The 19,598-nt window shown below is 43.6% G+C and overlaps 1 protein-coding gene across 1 annotated transcript; it reads right to left on the bottom strand.

The window, feature by feature from the left end:
• Window positions 1–885: 885 nt before the first annotated feature.
• On the bottom strand, window positions 886–18,073 carry LOC308385584 (uncharacterized protein). Its single transcript, XM_080864605.1, has 4 exons — window positions 17,905–18,073; window positions 16,581–16,687; window positions 3,342–4,610; window positions 886–2,968 (listed from the first exon to the last, which is right to left on the bottom strand). The coding sequence occupies exons 2-3, from the start codon at window positions 16,596–16,598 to the stop codon at window positions 3,360–3,362; spliced, it is 1,269 nt and encodes a 422-aa protein (XP_080720731.1). The 5' UTR covers window positions 16,599–16,687; window positions 17,905–18,073; the 3' UTR covers window positions 886–2,968; window positions 3,342–3,359.
• Window positions 18,074–19,598: the final 1,525 nt, after the last annotated feature.

The following is a 19,598-nucleotide window of genomic DNA, read 5'->3' on the forward strand; positions in this document are numbered from 1 at the left end:
CGTTCAGAGATTCCCCCGCCGCCCCGCCCTCTCCTCCTTGTGCCGCAAGCAGCAGGCGCACCTCGCAAACGGAGGGCGCCCTTACTCCCAGCAAATGGGCGATAGAAAACCGATCGGTCCCCATGCCATTCCCAATACGAGCATTTTTTTTTTTTGTCGATGCCCTTGATGCCGCATTTACACTCAGCATTTAATGTTTCCTGATTACGAATACCGTTTTCTACAGTGGGTGTTATGCTACAGCCATCAGCTGTTCATTCATCAGTGCATGTGAACAAAGTTAAACACGATGATAACCAGACTGTATACTCACTGGTCACTTTAGTAGGTCCACAATTTCGGCTGCTTATCAATCTAAATATCTAATTAACCAATGATATTGAAGAAACTCAATGCGTTAAGGCATATAGACATCATCAAGACGACCTGCAGTTCACATTGAGCATCACACTGAGGAAGAAAGGCGATTTAAGTAACTCAAGAGGCTTTACAGCTTTATACGCTTATTAACATCTTATCACACTATAAAGTAAATGCCAATTCAACCGATAAACAACTGCAACCATGAGCAGGTGAGGATGATCCTAAAGCCACCGCTGATGACAAACAGGGTGGTCAAAAGATGTGCTTTCATTAATCAGGTTGTTTAAAAGTTAAACCAGAGCATAAGATGTTAAAAACACACAGACATTAAGTTAAAGGTTGTGAAACTACATCCAGCTGGCATCCCAAGAACTGACTGTCTGCTTAGAGAAGCGTCCACCATCCAGTAGTTATGGATTCTTGATCGTCTGCAGCTCTGCCTGAGGATAACATGCTTTCTTTGTCAGGGTTCGCGACGCGAGCCAGGTGTAAGTTATTAAAGGACCCAGGATGCAGCACAACTGAGGTGAGGAAGCTTTATTGACAGTGAGATAACAAACAAAGGCGAGGGTGGCAAAAAACAGAACAGCGAGTAACCTAAACTGGGAAAAGCTAAACAAAAACAGACCTGAAACAGACGGAGGCACGGCTGGGAGTAATTGGACATAACGGGACAAGGGAAGTGAAACTAGAAACACTGACGAGAGACACAGACCTACAAAATAAAACAGGAACTCACACATGCAAAGACACAGACTAAGAAATCCGGACTTGACACAGGAATACACAGGCAGAAAAGCCTAAATACTAAACTGGGGTAGAACAGAACCAAAACCCAAAGAAAGAGAAAACCAGAACCAAAATACATCACAATAATAGAAAACACAAAACGCTGGGTCAAAAGACCCAGGGCCATGACATTCTTACAGAAAGTGAGCAATGACAGAGAACTCACGTTTTTATGCACTGGTGGGATTGAGAGCCCTCTCCTATTTACTAAACTGGCACTTTAACCAAACCAGCCATAAACATTGTCACAGCTGGTTGTGGCTAAGCAGTAGTATAAAGAGGAAGGATTAAGCCTAGCTTAAGCTGCAACTGGGAAAACAGTCAAGGTTACACCTGAAGGACTCAACATTTGAATGTTTCAGATGATCAAAAAGGAAAGAAATATGACAAAGGTTACCTGGGTCAGTGGAAAATAGTCTGTAAATGGTTTCATTTGTTAAGGGTAAAAAGGTATGAAAAACAACCTGACCATGTATGGAAGCCGGCTGAAAGACCTCACACAGCAGCACATCATGATACGATCAAAAGAAACAGCAGAGAAACAAAGTCACTGACATCAGTATGAAAAGGTTACAGAGTCATTTCTAAGGCTTTGGGACTCAAGCGAACTACGAGCCATTATCCACACTACAGGAAAAATGGAAGAGTACTCAAGCCTCCCAGGAGCAAGTGGCTGACTAGAAATACTGCAAGAGTGCATCGATGACTAATCCAGGAGGTCACTGAAGAACCCAGATCATCATCTAAAGACCTGCAGGCCTTACTTAGCTTAGATAAGGTCAGAGGTCATGATTCAGCAATAAGAGATTCAATGGGGGGAGAGATTCAACAACAGAAAGGCTCATCTCACATCTAACAACAAACATCTGGATGATGTTTGTTGGTAAATGAGACGGAAGCTGTAGTTTTTCGAGAGATTTGAGTCCCGTTACACGTGGCATTAAAAGAAGATCACAGGAACAGCCTGACACAGTGGTGGTGGTGTGACGTCTTCCCAAGAACACCTCATACCAAAAAACGATTCCAGGAAGGATTCTTGTATATGTGGAACCCTCTAACCAAGTAACTGAGCTGAGTCGACACAAGAGGAAAAGAAGCACAACTGCATGATACACAGAAGTGCTGGCTCACTAATCAGCTGCTAGAGACCACTGAACCATCCGAGTTTTACTTCTTTACAGATGAGCATCCAGACCAGGACAGAGAGGAAATCTGACATAACTGAGTCAATGAAACCACAAAAAGATCAAACTGTTTAAGGTGGTAATACACCAAAGTACAGCCCAGACCCAGATCAGCTTGACTTTTTATCTTTTTCTTGGATATAAAGTCACATCAGTGGTCGTTTCACATCCTGTTGATGGCTTTAGTTCATATTGAAGGTTTTCAAAATCAATGGGTGTGAAATGTTTTGATTTGTCACACTGGTCACAGCTGTAGTTTCCCCTCCATGTATGTACGTTCATGTTTGTTACGACGTCCTGACAGCGAGACACTTTTCTCCCAGTTTCTGCATTTGTATGGTTTCTCTCCTGTGTGGACTCTTCCATGCACTTTAAGATGATCCGCAGTGGTGAATGAGAGATGGTTTTTGACCCCATGTGACAGAGTTAATTTTGGTTTAATTCACTTGGTTTAGGGAAGCCTCTCCCATATTCTTTGCAGTAGTTCGTTTTGTCTCCAGTGTGTCTGAGTTGATGTTGTTTAGGTTCTCTTGATGATTGAAAGTTTTTTCACAAAAGTCACAGAGAAACTCTTTCCCACTACCACAGTGACGACAGGGTTGAGAACTGGATCAGTCTGTGTCGCTCTGCTTCTAAACAAAGACACAAAGACAGTGGAAGTCAGGGAATTCTTTCAACATTTTTATTTTTAACACCGCCTGAAATAAGGAGTATCTGTGCCAGTGTCCAATTATATCTTACTGTTTACATTATAACACTCAGCTTACTGGGCAACATTAAGTCTTCATTTGTAGGTAATCTACTTAATGGGAAGACTGGTGATTAAACCCCTGGATGCTCTACTCTGCATCCCACAAGATACTGACTCCAACCTGCTCTCCGATGCATCCATTGGAGTGTGAATGTTAGATAGAGAGAAAGGGGAGGAGCTTTTAAAACTTTTAAGCTTTGAAATTAAACTTCATTCATATAAAATTGTAAAACTGTTAAAAGAAAAATACATACCTCACAGTAACTGCACTTTTAGAGTTTCTTTCTGCTGTGAATCTTTTGGTGTGATTTGAGGTAACGTGGAGATTTAAAAGTTTTCTCACACAGGTCACATTTATAAGGTCTCTCCTCAGTGTGGGTAAACATGTGGTGCTGTAAGTTTTTGTATATCACAAAAGCTTTACCACACTGATCACAGCAGTAAACATCATTTTTGGTGTGAATGCGTAGGTGAATGTTTCGGCTGAGTAGCCAGCGGAAAGTTTTTCCACAAATGTGACAGCTGTACGCTTTAACTCCACTGTGGACGAGTTGGTGCGTTTTTAAACTTCCAGACTGGTTAAAAGACTTTCCACACAAGTCACAGCTGTACGCTTTAACTCCACTGTGGATGAGTTGGTGTGTTTTTAAGCTTGCAGGGTGGGTAAAAGACTTTCCACACAAGTCACAGCTGTACGCTTTAACTCCACTGTGGACGAGTTGGTGTGTTTTTAAACTTCCAGACTGGTTAAAAGACTTTCCACACAAGTCACAGCTGTACGCTTTAACTCCACTGTGGACGAGTTGGTGTGTTTTTAAACTTCCAGCCAGGGTAAAAGACTTTCCACACAACTCACAGCTGTATGGTTTAACTCCACTGTGGACGAGTTGGTGAGTTTTTAAGTTTCCAGACTGGTTAAAAGACTTTCCACACAAGTCACAGCTGTACGCTTTAACTCCGCTGTGTATGAGTTGGTGAGTTTTTAAGTTTCCAGGACGGTTAAAAGACTTTCCACACAACTCACAGCTGTACGCTTTAACTCCACTGTGGATGAGTTCGTGTCTTTTTAAGTGTCCAGCCTGGGTAAAAGACTGTCCACACAACCCACAGGTGTACGCTTTAACTCCACTGTGGATGAGTTGGTGTTGTTTTAAGCTTTCAGCCGAGGTAAATGATTTTCCACACAAATCACAGTTGTATGGTTTAACTCCACTGTGCATGATTTGGTGTCTTTTAAAGCTTCCAGCATGGGTAAAAGACTTTCCACACAAGTCACAGCTATATGCTTTAACTCCACTGTGGATGAGTTGGTGTGTCTTTAAGTGTTCAGCCCGGGTAAAAGACTGTCCACACAACTCACAGCTGTGCGCTTTAACTCCACTGTGTATGAGTTGGTGTGTTTTTAAATTTCCAGACTGGTTAAAAGACTTTCCACACTCATCACAACTGTATGTTTTCTCTTCCTTTCTTCTGTGAGGTTTGTCGGCCTCCTGAGAGCGCTGACTTCTCGCTCCATGTTGGTCCTGCAGTGAAAGAGAAACAAACAGAGGCAGTGAGTGAAATGCAGTCGTGGAATAAACTCAACCTTCAAATTTCCTCTATTAACAGTAGTTTTAAACCAAAGGCTGAAGTAGTTCCTTGTGCTTTTGTGCTGAGGTGTTTTTTCTTTTATCAAACTGTTCTCCCACTAGGAGCTCAGTCTGAGTGGAGTTTTTTTTCTCCTCCTCTTACCTCATGTAGTGTATTTTCGTTGTTTTTTTCCTATCAGCCTACCTTCTGACATGTCTGCCCAATGTGATGTTTGTGTAAAGTTGGTCAGAAGGTTCCTTTGTGAGTGCGCATGCGCCATTAGCGTGCTGCCTGCTGTAACCCCTAATTTCCCTCGGGATGAATAAAGTATTCTGATTCTGATTCTGATTTCAGTCAATACACTCGGTACAACACACGTGGTATGGGATATCATGCCCTCACGTGTCCTGGCCGAGGAAACCTTTATTCACGCCTTTAAGGCAGATTATCTGTGATGACGTGTGCACAGCCCCAATGTGCCGCCACTGCTTCGGCAGTCAGCCCCTGATTCACTGTGCAGCTAAGAAGCTGCAGGTGGACTAGCCCTCTCCTCTGCCAGCTCAGAAGCTGTCGCAGTTCACAGGCTTTTTCCTCCAACTGGACCCCGCAATATCTAAAAACTGCCTTCCTATGTTCCCAAACTTTGTCTGAGAGTTAAGTGCATCATGTGGCAAACCTCTGTCTACCTGCATCACTGTACCCAGCTATGAACAGTACATGACGTTGGACAGCACCGACAAAACTGGCTTAGCTAACCCACTCCTTATGGAGCTGTCTCTGGTCGCTTACCTGGCCCCATCCAATCCAATCCAATTTTATTTATAAAGCACTTTAAAATACCCAGCACAGGAACAAAGTGCTGTACAGAAAATAAGTTAAAACAATAGAATAACAGAAAGCAGCGAAATAAATAAATAAAACATAAAATTAAAACAGCCCTATATTAAAACAAAACCAAGATAAAACAGCATCGAATCACCTAAAAACAACTAAAATAAAAATAAAAACCAACATCTCACGTGGTGTCAAAGGTCAGGGTAAAGAGGTGGGTTTTCAAGAGTGACTTAAAAACAGATAAAGAAGTGGCCTGTCTAATCTCTAAAGGAAGCTCGTTCCACAGTTTTGGAGCTGCTACAGCAAAAGCACGATCTCCTCTAAGTTTACGCCCAGTCCTGGGTATCTTCAGGAGCAGCTGATCAGCTGACCTGAGAGAGCGGGTGGCTGTATAAGGCTGTAGCAGCTCAGAGAGATAAGATGGAGCTAGGCCATGGAGAGCTTTAAAAGTAAATAAAAGAATTTTAAAATGAATCCTAAAAGAAATGGGCAGCCAGTGACGTGAAGCTAAAACAGGGGAAATGTGCTCAAACTTTCGAGTGCCAGTTAAAAGACGAGCTGCGGCATTTTGCACCCTCTGTAGATGACTGATATATGATGCGCTCACCTCAATATAAAGTGCATTACAGTAATCCAGCCGAGTGCTAACAAAGGCGTGGATCACTGTCTCAAAGTACTGCCGTGAAAGAATTGGCTTTATTTTTGCCAGCTGCCTGAGGTGAAAGAAGCTAGATTTTACCACTGCCTTAATTTGACTGTCAAGCTTCAGTTCACAGTCCGCTTTGACCCCCAGGTTTGTGACAGTTGGCTTAACATACTGTGCCAGGGAATCTACATACACATTGGGGGTCTCAGTGGGGCTGCCAAAAACCATCACCTCGGTCTTTTTATCATTGAATTTTAAAAAGTTAACAGACATCCAAGTCTTAATGTCATCGAGACACTGAAGTAATGGCTGTGTAAGGTATCTGCCTTTTTTCTTTAGAGGGACATAGATCTGACAGTCATCAGCATAAAAGTGGAAAGGAATGCTGTGCTTTCTCAGTACAGAACCAAGAGGAAGCAGATATAAAGAGAAGAGGAGGGGGCCTAGAACTGAGCCCTGTGGGACACCACACAAGAGGGGAGCGGAGGACGACACATAGTCACCGAGGCTGACACAAAAACGTTCGCCCCGCCAAGTAGGACCTGAACCACTCCAGTGCTGTGCCCCTAATGCCCACCCAGTGCTCCAAACGAGAGAATAAAATGGCATAATCCACGGTATCAAACACAGCTGTCAAATCTAAAAGCACAAGAACAACACAGACCCCAGCATCAGTCGCTAAAAATATGTCATTAAAAACTTTTAAAAGGGCTGATTCAGTGCTATGAAAGGCTTTAAAACCAGATTGGAAAACCTCTAACACATTTTGCTTTTCCAGGAAGGCCATTATTTGGCTGTAAACTACCTTTTCAAGAATTTTGGAAAGAAAAGGTAGTTTGGAGATAGGCCTGTAATTTGCAAGAACTGTAGGATCAAGAGCAGGTTTTTTAATCAGGGGTTTGACTACTGCATGTTTAAAATCTTTAGGGACGACACCTGACGACAGTCAGACTATGGTATACCAGCTCAAGAACCAAAGGACCAACTGTAGGTAACACCTGTTTTAAAAGTCGAGGAGGGACAGCATCATTTGGAGACCCTACAGACTTAAAACGACCAACGGTCTCCTTTAAAACGGAAAGAGTCACATGCTCAAACCTGTCAAAGACAGCAGAGCAGGAAACAGAGACTGAGAGGTCACGAGCACAAGGAGAGACTTGATGAAAAGTGTTCAGCAGTGGAGGAGTTAAAAACACGACAGTGCTGAGCAGCAGCGCGAGGTTTAACTGAGGCACAGGCAAGAGGAACTTCAAACATCACAGGACTGTGGTCATAAAACACAGCATCACAAATCTATGTTAAAAACAGAAAAGCCATGAGATAAAACAAGATCAAGTGTGTGTCCACGTTCACGTGTGGGACCTGTCACACATTGCACCAGATTAAACGAATCAATAAGGTTTAAAAAGCCCTTCGCCATGGGCATATCAGGACAACAGTCGTGAATATTAAAATCCCCAACAATATGAACACGATCATATTTTGGCAGGAATTCAACCAAGAAGTCAGCAAAGTCAACACAAAGTCCTTATTGTATTTTAACCACCGCACACAACACTGTGTGAGAGCAGCCCAACTCAAACAGACAGTTCAAAGCTGGTGAACGACGGGGTTGATAGCTTCTTACATTTAAAATGACTGTAAAAGATCGTAGCTATTCCTCCTCCTCGGCCCAACATACGTGGGGAATTAGAATAACAGCAATCGCCAGGTAGAAGATCTGAGAAGAGGCTGCACTCCCCAGCGCTCAGCCACGTCTTGCACACACAAAGAAAATCCAGTCCTCGGGATGTGAAGAAATCCTTCAGGATAAACGTTTTGTTCGCTAGGGACCTAGCATTTACCAGGCCAATCCTGGCGGTAAGCGGCGGATCCCTGTCGCTAGCCGTCCTAGAAGCCCGACACAGAGGCCACAGGTTCCGCAGATTCACACCACGCCGGCGGGACTGGAACATCCCATCCAGGCAGATGACAGGTACCAGCCAGGTACAGACAGGTTCCAATGATCGCCGAGAGAAACAGAAGTTTGGCACCGCTCCTTGTTTTCTGGATAAGGGCTTAAGAGAATACCTTAAAGAAGCTTTCAGCTTCACCAGGAAGCCAGCCCTTCGACCCCGGCGTCAGCACTTTTGCCGGAGTGGTGGATCTGGAACACGGCACAGGTGAGCCGGGATCTCCGATATTAGCGGGGGCAAAGTTTTATGTCCAGCTTGGTTCCACTTTGCCCAGCCTTTGGCAGAAGGTCGGAGATCCAGTACGGTTAGGCGATCATACACCAAGAGAGAGTTGGCATTTATTACAATAGTCAATAAAATCAAAACAAACAAACAACACTGGCAGTGATAGACAGCAAGCCACATGCACCGGCGCCATCTTTTTTTAAGGTTAAAAAGGTTAAGTCGGTGCGGCGCCACCGACTTAACCATGGAGTCGGCATCACATCATTCATGCTTTTCGGCATCACACCATTCATGCTTTTCTTCAAAGATGGCCTGGAGATCGAAAAATGGAATTACATCTGCTGTTCACCTGACTGCTGCTTCCAAAATGGCCTACAAAGCAGACTGGAGGAGCACTACCTTGCATCATGCCTGAACAGAAACATTGTCCAATTTCTTAAATATTCACATTACGGCCCACAGAACCGCTCCCAAACCTGGGGGGTGAATCAAACATGATTAGTCACCAAATACAGTTTTTAACCTTTTCTTTTTTGGCTTTTGCAGTGTTTGATTTTTGTCCCAGGATTGGTCCAGTTTTTGTGATTGAAACAAAAAGGCTTGGACAGCGAGCACAGCTCTGACTGGCTGAAAGAAGACGTTTGTTTTCCTTCTGACTGAATACTGTTTTAACAACAATCCATACAGGTTGGCATCACCAGACCCCTTTGAGTTTGGGTTTGTGGTTGCATTAAATAAGATTCCATCTACAAAAAAGACTTACGGTTTAATTTGAAAATGAATAAAAACGAGTGCAAAAAAAAAAAAAAAAAAAAAAAACCTCGTCTGGATTATTTTCTGTTCAGTAGCTCTGATGAAAGATTTTTAATTTTGTGATTATGCTTAAGTTGTAGCTTCATTTAAAGGAAGAAGAGGTTGTGAATTGGAGCCAACACAGGGAGAGAGAAATTGAAGCCATATGTGTAAAAGGAATGTGGTGACATCCGGTTTTAAACAGACAGACTGGCGCTCCCCCTCTCTTTCTCCTTTTAAGGAGTTCCATACATGACACTCCTACTGCTGTGGAGACTTGCTTTAAGTATAAATAAAGGTCGTTCAGGATGCCCTGGGCGCTTTTTCTGTGTCTCATCTGTTGTGCACATCAGTGCAAAGCAGATCGGACCGTTGACTGCCCATGCGCATGTAAAAAATAGATATCTGAGTTGTGAGTTTCTTTATCTTCTAAATAATTTTCTCTTCACAAGCTCATTGCTGAGTAACATTTCAGACACTGAGATTCATCCTATAGCTGTCAGCGATCATGCTCCTGTATCTTTAACACTAATACAGAAGAATAATACTACACCAAGTAAAAACTGGAGATTTAATACATCACTGCTCAAAGACGAAGAGTTTATCAAATACTTTAAAAAAGAATGGACTCTATATTTAGGCTTTAATGACATTCCTGGAACATCAGCATCTGTCCTCTGGGAAGCAGGGAAAGCCATAATGAGAGGTAAAATAATTTCTTTCTCATCACATAAGAAAGAAGAAAACAAAAATATTCAGGAACTAGAAAAAAAAACATCAAAAAACATCAAATTCTTAGAAAAAGCCTATGTGTCACACCAAGATCAAGAAATATTAAACAAAATACGCAAAACAAAACTAGAATTAAAAGAAATTATTAATAAAAAGACGAAAATCTTAGTACAAATACTTTGCCTGCAAAATTATGAACACGATAACAAATCCGGACAATTTCTTGCTAACCAGTTAAAAATCAATAAAGAAAAAACAACTATATGTGCTGTTAAAGATTTATCTGAGAATACAATATATGATCTTAAAAAAATAAACATTTTTTAGGGATTTCTATGAAACTTTATATACACCACAAATAAACCAATCTAAAAATGAAATCGATCAATTTCTCGACAACATAACTCTTCCAAAATTATTAGACACCCAAGCAATGGCACTGGATTCGTCACTGATGCCAGGTGAACTCCAGGAAGCTCTGATAAGTATGCCAAATAATAAGGCTCCAGGTCCAGACGGCTTTCCAATAGATTTTTACAAAGAATTCTGGGCGATTCTGGTACCAGTTTTTCACAGGATGTTGCAGGAAATCAAAGAAAATGGTAGACTACCACCAAATATGAACTCTGCAAATATCAGTCTCTTACTAAAACCAGGCAAAGACCCTGTATTTCCCTCAAGCTATAAAACTGGTTAAAAATATTATATAATTCCCCAACAGCTTGTGTCAGAACAAATGACCAAACAAACATCCTCCAGCTTCTGTCTCCTGAGGGGCACCAGACAGGGATGCCCACTCTCCCCTTCACTGTTTGCAATTTTTATTGAGCCACTAGCAGCAGCAATTAGAAAGGCTACAACAATTAAGGGCATAAAATGTAAGAATGTAGAACATAAAATCAGCCTTTATGCGGATGATGTGTTACTTTTTCTCCAAAACTCACAAACCAATCTCTCTGGGGTAATTGCATTGATAAATTCTTTCTCAAGTGTCTCCGATTATTCAATTAACTGGTCAAAATCAACAGTCCTTCCGATTAATTGCTCCTTCCATAATTCTTCTCCTTCCCCACTGCAATCTGGAAATATAAAATATTTAGGTATTAATGTCTCTCCTAAACTTTCAGAATTAACTAAATTAAACCACATCCCACTTTTAACCCTTTAAGACCTACCATAGAACCAAGTCCGCCAGAGCATATATTATAGTTTTACATGCTGTAGTGCCATTTTTGGGAGTATTTCAAGTTGCTATACATCAATACAACCATTATAGCCCAAATTTTAATAATATGTATGCATTAAGTGCATAGTAATTACATAAATTGCAAAAAAGTACAATAAACTACAAAAAAATTGAAAATAGTTTTTTTAACATATATTTCTAGTTAGAGAAATTTAAGAGGCATATCCCTCAAAACTGTAAATGCAAAAAAGTTGCACAAACTAGTTTCCCACCACAGGAAATTAATTTTGAGTGTCTTCTTAGTTTTATTTTTGAAATACACCAATTTTCATATACTGTAGGAAAAACGAAAATAAATATTATAATGCAAATTTGCAAAGAAAACAGCATATGCATCAAAATAAACTATTTCCAGCAGTGCAATATGAGTCCTAAGCATCCCAGAAATGACACAGAAAGTCATAAAGTCAAATATAACTTTTAAAAACACCAGTATAGGCTCATGAGGCCCTGATGGCAAAAAACTACATTTCCGCAAAATGACGTCACTTCCGGTTTCGGGCAGGTCATGGCGGACATGGGATAGTTCACGCTGATGGACGTAGGAAGTGTTATGAACAGCTGATCGGATCGGCAAAGCGTGTTTCTGAAATATTTTGTTTTTGGTGCTGCAAGCGCTTTTTATGCAGTTTTTGCAAAGCTATATGTGGAAGGAAACTGTGACCTAGGACAAGCTGATGGCATAAGATGTAAGTACAATTCCTCCGGTTTCATATGCAAAAAAAATTATTGCGCTAGCTTACTTGGTTGCAGAGCTACCGGGATTTATAAATAGTTACGCAAAATGGAGCGTGTCCACTCCGACCGGCTTTAAAGGGTTAAAGACAGTAGAAGTTGATCTGGCTAGATGGAAATCTTTACCCATATCACTCATGGGAAGGGTCGCCGCTATAACAATGATGGTCTTGCCAAAAATAAACTATTTATTTTCAATGATCCCAAATAAGCCATCACAAGATTGGTTCAGATCTCTAGACTCGTATATTTCTAAATTCCTTTGGAAAGATAAACCCCCACGTATCAGCTTAAAAACACTGCAAAAGACCAAGGATAAAGGAGGATTAGATCTGCCTAACTTTAATCACTATTTTTTAGCCAACAGGCTTCAGTTCACCTCTAGATGGTTTAAACACACCCTCTTAGATGAACCTTGGATAGATGTAGAACAGGCCCTATGTAATAACCTAGAAATTTCAGACCTACCATTTATCAGCTCAAACATCAAACGACATGAATGCTTTAAAAGCATCAACATCAGCTCTTCTCTGACAGCATGGTGGGAGTTTCTAAAAATGACAGTCTTCATTAATCCCATGCAAACGTACACCTATCTGGAACAATCCGGACATATTACAAAACTTTACTTACAAACACTTTCTAAAGTAGATGAATCAATATCCCTTCCTACAGCAAAATGGGAAGCAGATTTATCGATCAGCTTAGACCCAAACCTTTGGTCTCAGATATGCTTAAAAACCTTTCAATGGATCAGAAATCCCAGTTTCCAATTAATACAACACAAAATATTACACAGAGTGCGCTATACTGGTCATAGGATGTTCAAGATGGGCTATACGCCTTCCAACAACTGCTCACACTGCACAGCAAATACACCGGACAATTACATCCACGCTCTTTGGTTCTGTCCACCAGTTCAGACGTTTTGGCGTGAGATATGTGAAGACTTATCAAAGTGTCTGAAATGTAACATTCCAGCCTCCCCATTAGTATGCTTGCTGGGCAACTTGGATGAGGTCACTGCAGAAATAAACACAGCCCACGTTGTTTTTACGGCCCTATGCATAGCCAAGAAAATGGTCCTCATTAACTGGAAAAATAAAAATAATCTTAATTCTAACCAATATAAAAACCATCTAATAGATCACATTCGTCTTGAAGAGATGGGGGAGGGTCTGTGCTGGCGGACGTTGGTTACTGGTCTGGTAGCCTGGGTCCGGGACGGGCGTGGAGGCTTGGGGGTGCTCCGTCCCCCGGTCTGGGGTGCTTGCTGGGCCTTGGGGGCTTGGGTCCTGGCTGTTGTGTCGCCAGAGCTGTGGGCGGGTGGGTGCAGGGGGGCTCAGCCCCAGTGCAGGGGACCTCTGGTGCATCGGCCCAACTAGGGGGCTCTCTAACTGGTGGGGAGGCTGTTATATCTTTGCAGGTGGTCTCCTCTCTATAGGAGCTCACTCTGCACGTGGGGGGAGCGATATAAGAGAGGTGGAGAATGAACTCAACCTGGGTGTCTATTGTCTTGTGTAGTTTGGGAGATGACTGGATGATGGGGTGGGTGCAGTTTTCTCTGGGATGGAGTCGGGTGGGCTGCCCCGGACTCTGTGGGGCTGGGCGGTGCTGCTGCTGCGGGCCCGGGTCCGGATGGGCCTGGGCCCCCTTGCCCTGGTGGGTTCCAGAGTGTGGGGGTGCCTACTGGGGTCAGCGGGGGAGCTGGCCCCAGGGAGGGGCCGCTTGCCCCTCCCTTTCTTCCCTCCCCATCCTAAGCTGCCTCCCTATTCCCGCTCTACCACACCCACCCACACACGCAGGGCTTGGAGTGCAGGTATCTCACCAAGGTGCAGGGGAGGCACTCCCCCTCTGTCCCCTTCTGGCCGCCTGTGCCTCAATTTTATTCTGCAACCTAGACATCCACATTACTCACACTCTCACATAACACATACATATAGGGCCTTGGGGGTGGGCACGTTTTATAGCATCCAAAGGATGGTCTGTGTATTCCAACCCACCTCTGGTGCTGTTGCCCTACCCTCAATTTTAAATGCATATAGACACTAAGGGTTTTCGGGAAGAGCCGTGCTGCTCTCTGAGAGGAAGCTAGTACCATGCTCTCCTGTGTTTTAAATGCAATTTAGAACAGCACACAGCAACACTACATATGAGTGGGCTTAGGGAGGTGTTGGGTCTTCACTCACCCCGGTTCTGTTAGACGTCAGGGCTGGGGCGCTGGGAGGAGGTGCTGGCCGTCAGACTGGGGTCTGGGATGCGGGGCCTCCCTACTACTGCAGATAAGGAGGTGGTACGCTTGCCTCCACCCCAGAGAGAAGGGTTACATCTCCTGGGTTTAGGTGCGGCTTGCCCCTCTGGGGGCGGGGGTACCTGGACCTGTGATATAGAGTATGTTTGGGGAGTGCGACTGTCTGTGCAGTGTCTATTTGTGTCTGTCTACACGTTGGGTGAGTGCCGAGTATTTGGTTGTGCACATGGGGTGGGAATGCACGTTTGTATCTGCGTGCGCCTGTTCGTCTGTGTCTATATGTCAGGTTGGGTCTTAGACTCAACCTCTCTGGGTACATCTCAGGCCCTCCTAAGTATGGAGGCCTATCTCCCCTCACCACACTCCCTGCCGGTGGCTGATGCCCTCAGACGTTGGTGTGTTGGTGGTCCTTGTCGTCTGGGGCTGGGCGCTCATGTATGTACCGGCTCACTCCTGGTGGCCGATTGGCGGGGCCTGGTGCCTGTGGCCCGGCTGGGCTCCTTCCGGGGGATGGGATGCCCTCAGGCCTCTGCCCTCTGGGCCTGAAGCTCGGTCCTCTCTGCCGCAGCTGGCTGCTGGCAGAGCCCGCGGGCACGCCACTGCAACCCCCTCTGGCCTCTGCTCCGTAGCTGCTGGGTGACCTCTCGTTTGGGGCTCTACTCAGCTCTTCCCAGGAGGGTGGCACGGTTCCCCCCCTTTTGGTGGTCCTCCTTGGGTCCTTGTACTCTGGGGCCTCTGGATATCTGGGGCCTGGACCTCCTCCATACCTGCTTCATACCCTGGGGGACGGCGCTATGGCTCCCCACACTTCCTAGCAGATCGTTACATGGAGAAACCTTTGGAATACAAGCATGCTGATCCACACAGCTATGCACACAGGTGTACACACCGGTGTTCACAGACACGGACTACACCTTTCTTTCCTGCTGCCTCAATGCACATTGTGCGCTGTCTATCTTGCATGCTGCACAATTTTTTTTTCTCCATACAGGTGATCCAGGTGTTTTGTTTGTTTTTCTTTTCTTTTTCTTTCTTTTCTTTCTGAGCAACACCCAGGAGGAAACACAGAAAGCGGTGTGATAGGATGCAGAAGCAGGGTAAGCATAGAGGAGCTAATGCGAGGCTAGCTGCTAACCAATACAAGCCAGACGTACGGACACAGTTGCCGGCCAATGTCTGCTCCCTTGACAACAATATCAGACTGTGGAGCGCTTCTCAACACAGTGTGAGGAACGATGCTGTGGCAGGGCTTCCAACACATTACGTACTACAAGCCCCCTCCCCCAATGACAAGGGACACCAATTGTGAGTAAATGCCTCGAGCGGCTGGTCTTGAAGCACATCGTGAACAGTCTCCAAATAGACCTGGTTCCCCTTCAGTTTGCATACAGGACCAACCGATCTACAGAAGGTGACCTCTCTCTACCACACTCCATGTTATGCTGTCACACCTGGAGAGGAAGAACACCCCTCTGCCAGAGTCCTTTTCATCGACTTCAGCTCAGCTTTTAACACGATCATTCTGCAGCAGTTGGAAAAGCTGATGCTATCAGGCGTGGACCCTGCAACCTGCAAATGGGTTTTCAGCTTCTTGAAAAGCGGCAACAGACAGTCAAGGTGGGCAGCCACACATCAAAGACCATCTTGTTGAGCACAGACTTTCCTCTGGGGGTGTCCTGAGCCCGTTGCTGTTCAGTCTGCTCACACATTACTGTAAGCCAGACTCAGTGCTAATCATATTGTTGAAATTTGCAGACAACAACTGTGGTTGGTCTCATCACTGACAACGACCACTTATAGAATAGATGTGGAGCAGCTTGAAGTGTGGTGTAGATCCCGTAATCTCACCAACAATGTGGACAAAACAAAAGAGATGGTGATCGATTTCAGGAAGTCTGGCAGAGATCACCACACAGACTTCACCATAGAGGGTGCTGCTGTGGAGAGGGTCAGCAGTGTTAAGTTCCTGGGTGTGCACCTTGCTGATGACCCGTCCTTCTTCATTAATACAACAGCAGTTATCAAAAAAAGCACAAAAGCGTCTGCACTCCCTCGGGAGACTCAGAAAAGCAGGACTGCACCCAATAACCATCCATTCAGCTATTAGCACAGCTATACTCTGATGCCTCCTATCCACACACACACACAGCATACAATATACTCCCCAGATACACACACTACTTAATTTAATTAGCCCCTTCTGTGAAAGGGCTGAAGCTACCTGTATGAGTGTGACTATTTGGACTGGAGTTTGTTTATGAATTAAGATTTTATGTTATTTACCCCTTTTTATTGTGATTTATTACTGCCTTTTTACTGTTTGTTAAACCATTTTTCTTTTTAGTTGTATTGATTATTGCACTGTAGATGCTGGTGAGAAACACTTTCATTTCAGCCTGGGTAATACCATACGAAATGACAAACTTCTTCTTGAATCCTTTTCAATCTTGACAAACAAGCATCAGCTGATGAAGTGCACAGTTTCAATAAAAGTGATAGGTTCTTCACCTTTTGTCTTGATGACATTTTTGTCCACTGTAGCGGCTGAGCTGAGTCCGAATGGTTGAAAATGTTCGTCTGGTGCTCCGTCAGACTCTTCTCCTCCTGCTGATCGGCTGGGACACAAAACAGATCTTTGTAACATCACAGTGAAACAAGAACAGAGGACGGAGTCTTGACTGATCAGGCCCCATCATAGCTTAAAGATCTCATAGCATCACACTATCCCATTAGAGCACTTTGCTCTCACACTGCAGGCTTACTTGCGGTTCCTACAGTATTTAGAAGCACAACAGAAAGCTGAGCTTTTGTCCTCATTTGTATGTCAGTGATATATTGCTTTCATTTTTGTAAAATTAATCATTTAAATTTTATGGACAACTTTAAAGTGGATCCCACCAGGTAGTAAAATCAAGAACACACACACACTTTCCTGTTATCACTTGAAATATCGAGGCTCAAATTGTGGTCATTGTTAAGTCAAATTGTTGAATGTTGTCATTGTGCTTCTTAAATTTGTAAAGTCTTGGTTCAAACTATAGGATCAAGACATTCCTATGTCCCCCTCCCCAGCCTCTCGAGGTTCTGGGAAGAGGCTGTAGTGTTTTATCATGAGCAAATCCCTTGTGAAGATTCTGTCTGATGTTGCTTCCTGCTTTTATGATCCTTTTGGTGAGGTCACACACACACACACACACACACACACACACAGCCTTGTGTTTGTAACCAACGGGGGGGATGGGAGACAGATGTTCTGTCTTGATTTCGCTCTTCATGAGGAATAAGTCTCTAAACTAGCGGGCCTGTGGGAACACAGACCCAACAGTCATTAATATTTTGTACTTGTTAATCAATGAACATTTTATTTTTGTGCATCTACAGATGAGAATTTGTCTGTGTGTAAAAAATATTTACAAGTGTTACAAATTTTTCTGTTAATATCTGGTTACAGATACTGTTAGGATTTAAATACATATAGTCTTAATGCTTATTTGCAAAGTTGCAAAACTCAATACACAAATACGCATTTGATTTACAAGTACAAAATATTTATGACGACATTTGAGTCCATACAAATAGAAATGAGGCTGTAGAGGTTTGGTGCAGGCAGAAAAACAGCTGCAGGGACAATGAAAAGACTTTTCTGCTCCAACTTCTCCCAGCATGCTGAGCTAATGATTAGTTGGTGTTTTTCTCCAAACACTCTCTCACTCTTCTCTCAACGTGTTCACAATAAACTGTGAACAGACACCGAGGAGAGCAGCAGAAGACCTCATTCAGGAGCTAAACTCAACATGAACTGAACTCACAGTAAAGTTAGCTCGGTGCTTACCTTTAGATGAGCCCACAAACCGAGAGAAACTCCGCGATGAAGCTGCAACTCTTTCCAAACACAGGAAACAGATCAGGGAGCAGAGACCCACGTGGTTCACGCTGATCTCAGCTACGATCCAGGAGACAAGGGTGGGCAGATCGATGCAGATATCGATCAGGACGTTGGTAGTGGTTTATGATCGATACTTTAGTTTGTTTCTCTCCTCTAAGTTCACTACTTTACTCCCGTTTCATGAAAAAGCAGCTCTCTCTGCTCGGCTCCTCTCCTGCACACACTCTTTGCTCCGCCCCCTTCTTCCTGATTTGCTTTGATTCGTTACTGTGCGATCACGTGACTCAGATGCCCTGAGAAAACACATTTGGGCTGCAGACAGTGAGAAAGAGGAGCAGCATGTGCAGATATTGCACATCGGTAAATAAAAGCAGTAATGCGTGTAGGAATACTGTGGCAACACCACCAGTTTATAAAGACACGAAGGAGAGCAGCAAAAGAAACTCAGCGAGGAGGAGGGAGATCCCTCAGACTGGCCACTTCATTAGCTACACCTCTTCCACTACTCATTGGTTTGCATGGTTTTGAGACATAGATTAGAATTAATCATTTAATTTGAACTATCTTCTAGACTTGTCAAGCCATGCTTCGTTTGCTTTGTTGTTAACGAATAACGTTGTAGGCTCACCATAAGCTCACTGAAGGCTGAAGGTTGTAATCTCTGTTATATTTCACAGATGATGCACTGTAACTCGAACATAGTGTAAGGTAAATGTCTGTGAGCACATTGATGTAGCATCACTTTAAAAAGATTTGGACACAAGACAGATACAAAGACATGACTAAGGAGGTAGGAGGTAAACAAACATAAGGACACTAATCACAGCACACAGAGACAGACTGGATGAGAAGGGGAAGAAACAAACAAACCAGAAAATAAGAATGATAAGAATCCTGTGCAGCGCTTTGTGACCGCTTGTCTATGAAAAGCGCTTAATAAATACACTTTACCTGCGTCTGGGTACCCGGGGTTCTTGAATAGTTTATGGACATGTGTATATTTGGTGTTGCTGTCCCTTGTTTTTTCTTTGTTTTTCTTGTTTGTGGGTGTAGGTGTGTGCAGCTGGTCAAGCTTCATCAGGAGAGCTACTTAGGAGTGTGGTTGAGTTCTCTCCGATGCTGGATCGTTGCGTGAGACTTCCTGTCAGTTTCCCAGTGAGATGTCAGTTAGTGTGAGTTTGCCATAGTGTGAAGTATTTACGGCTGTGTTCTTCCTGCAGGAGTGTGGAGACGAGAGGGCAGCAAGCACGGGTGCATGGAAACTAGAAAACAGAGTTTCAGAGCACAGACAGTGAGAGGGAACACAGCACAGGAGTGTGGGATGCACAGGGATTCATTGTGGTTCATATTTACAACACTGTAAATAAAGACACTGCTTCATCTGAAGAGTCCTGCATTTTGGGTCCTCCTTCTCCACATCCCCATGGTCTGTCAACACAAACTGTGACACTTTCTTACTATTCTAGATGACAGACCTTGCCGACCGTACATACAATACACAAACGTCTGACTTTAGACCCAACAGTATGCATTGTATGCAAACGGCTACCAAACAGCCATCATAATTCGTCATACAATGAGAACAGGACAAGTCAACAATTGACAATGACTAATTAATATTAAAATCTGTAACATAATGT

The sequence above is a fragment of the Rhamphochromis sp. 'chilingali' genome, assembly GCF_963969265.1.
Source record: "Rhamphochromis sp. 'chilingali' genome assembly, chromosome: 18".
NCBI lineage: Eukaryota > Metazoa > Chordata > Actinopteri > Cichliformes > Cichlidae > Rhamphochromis > Rhamphochromis sp. 'chilingali'.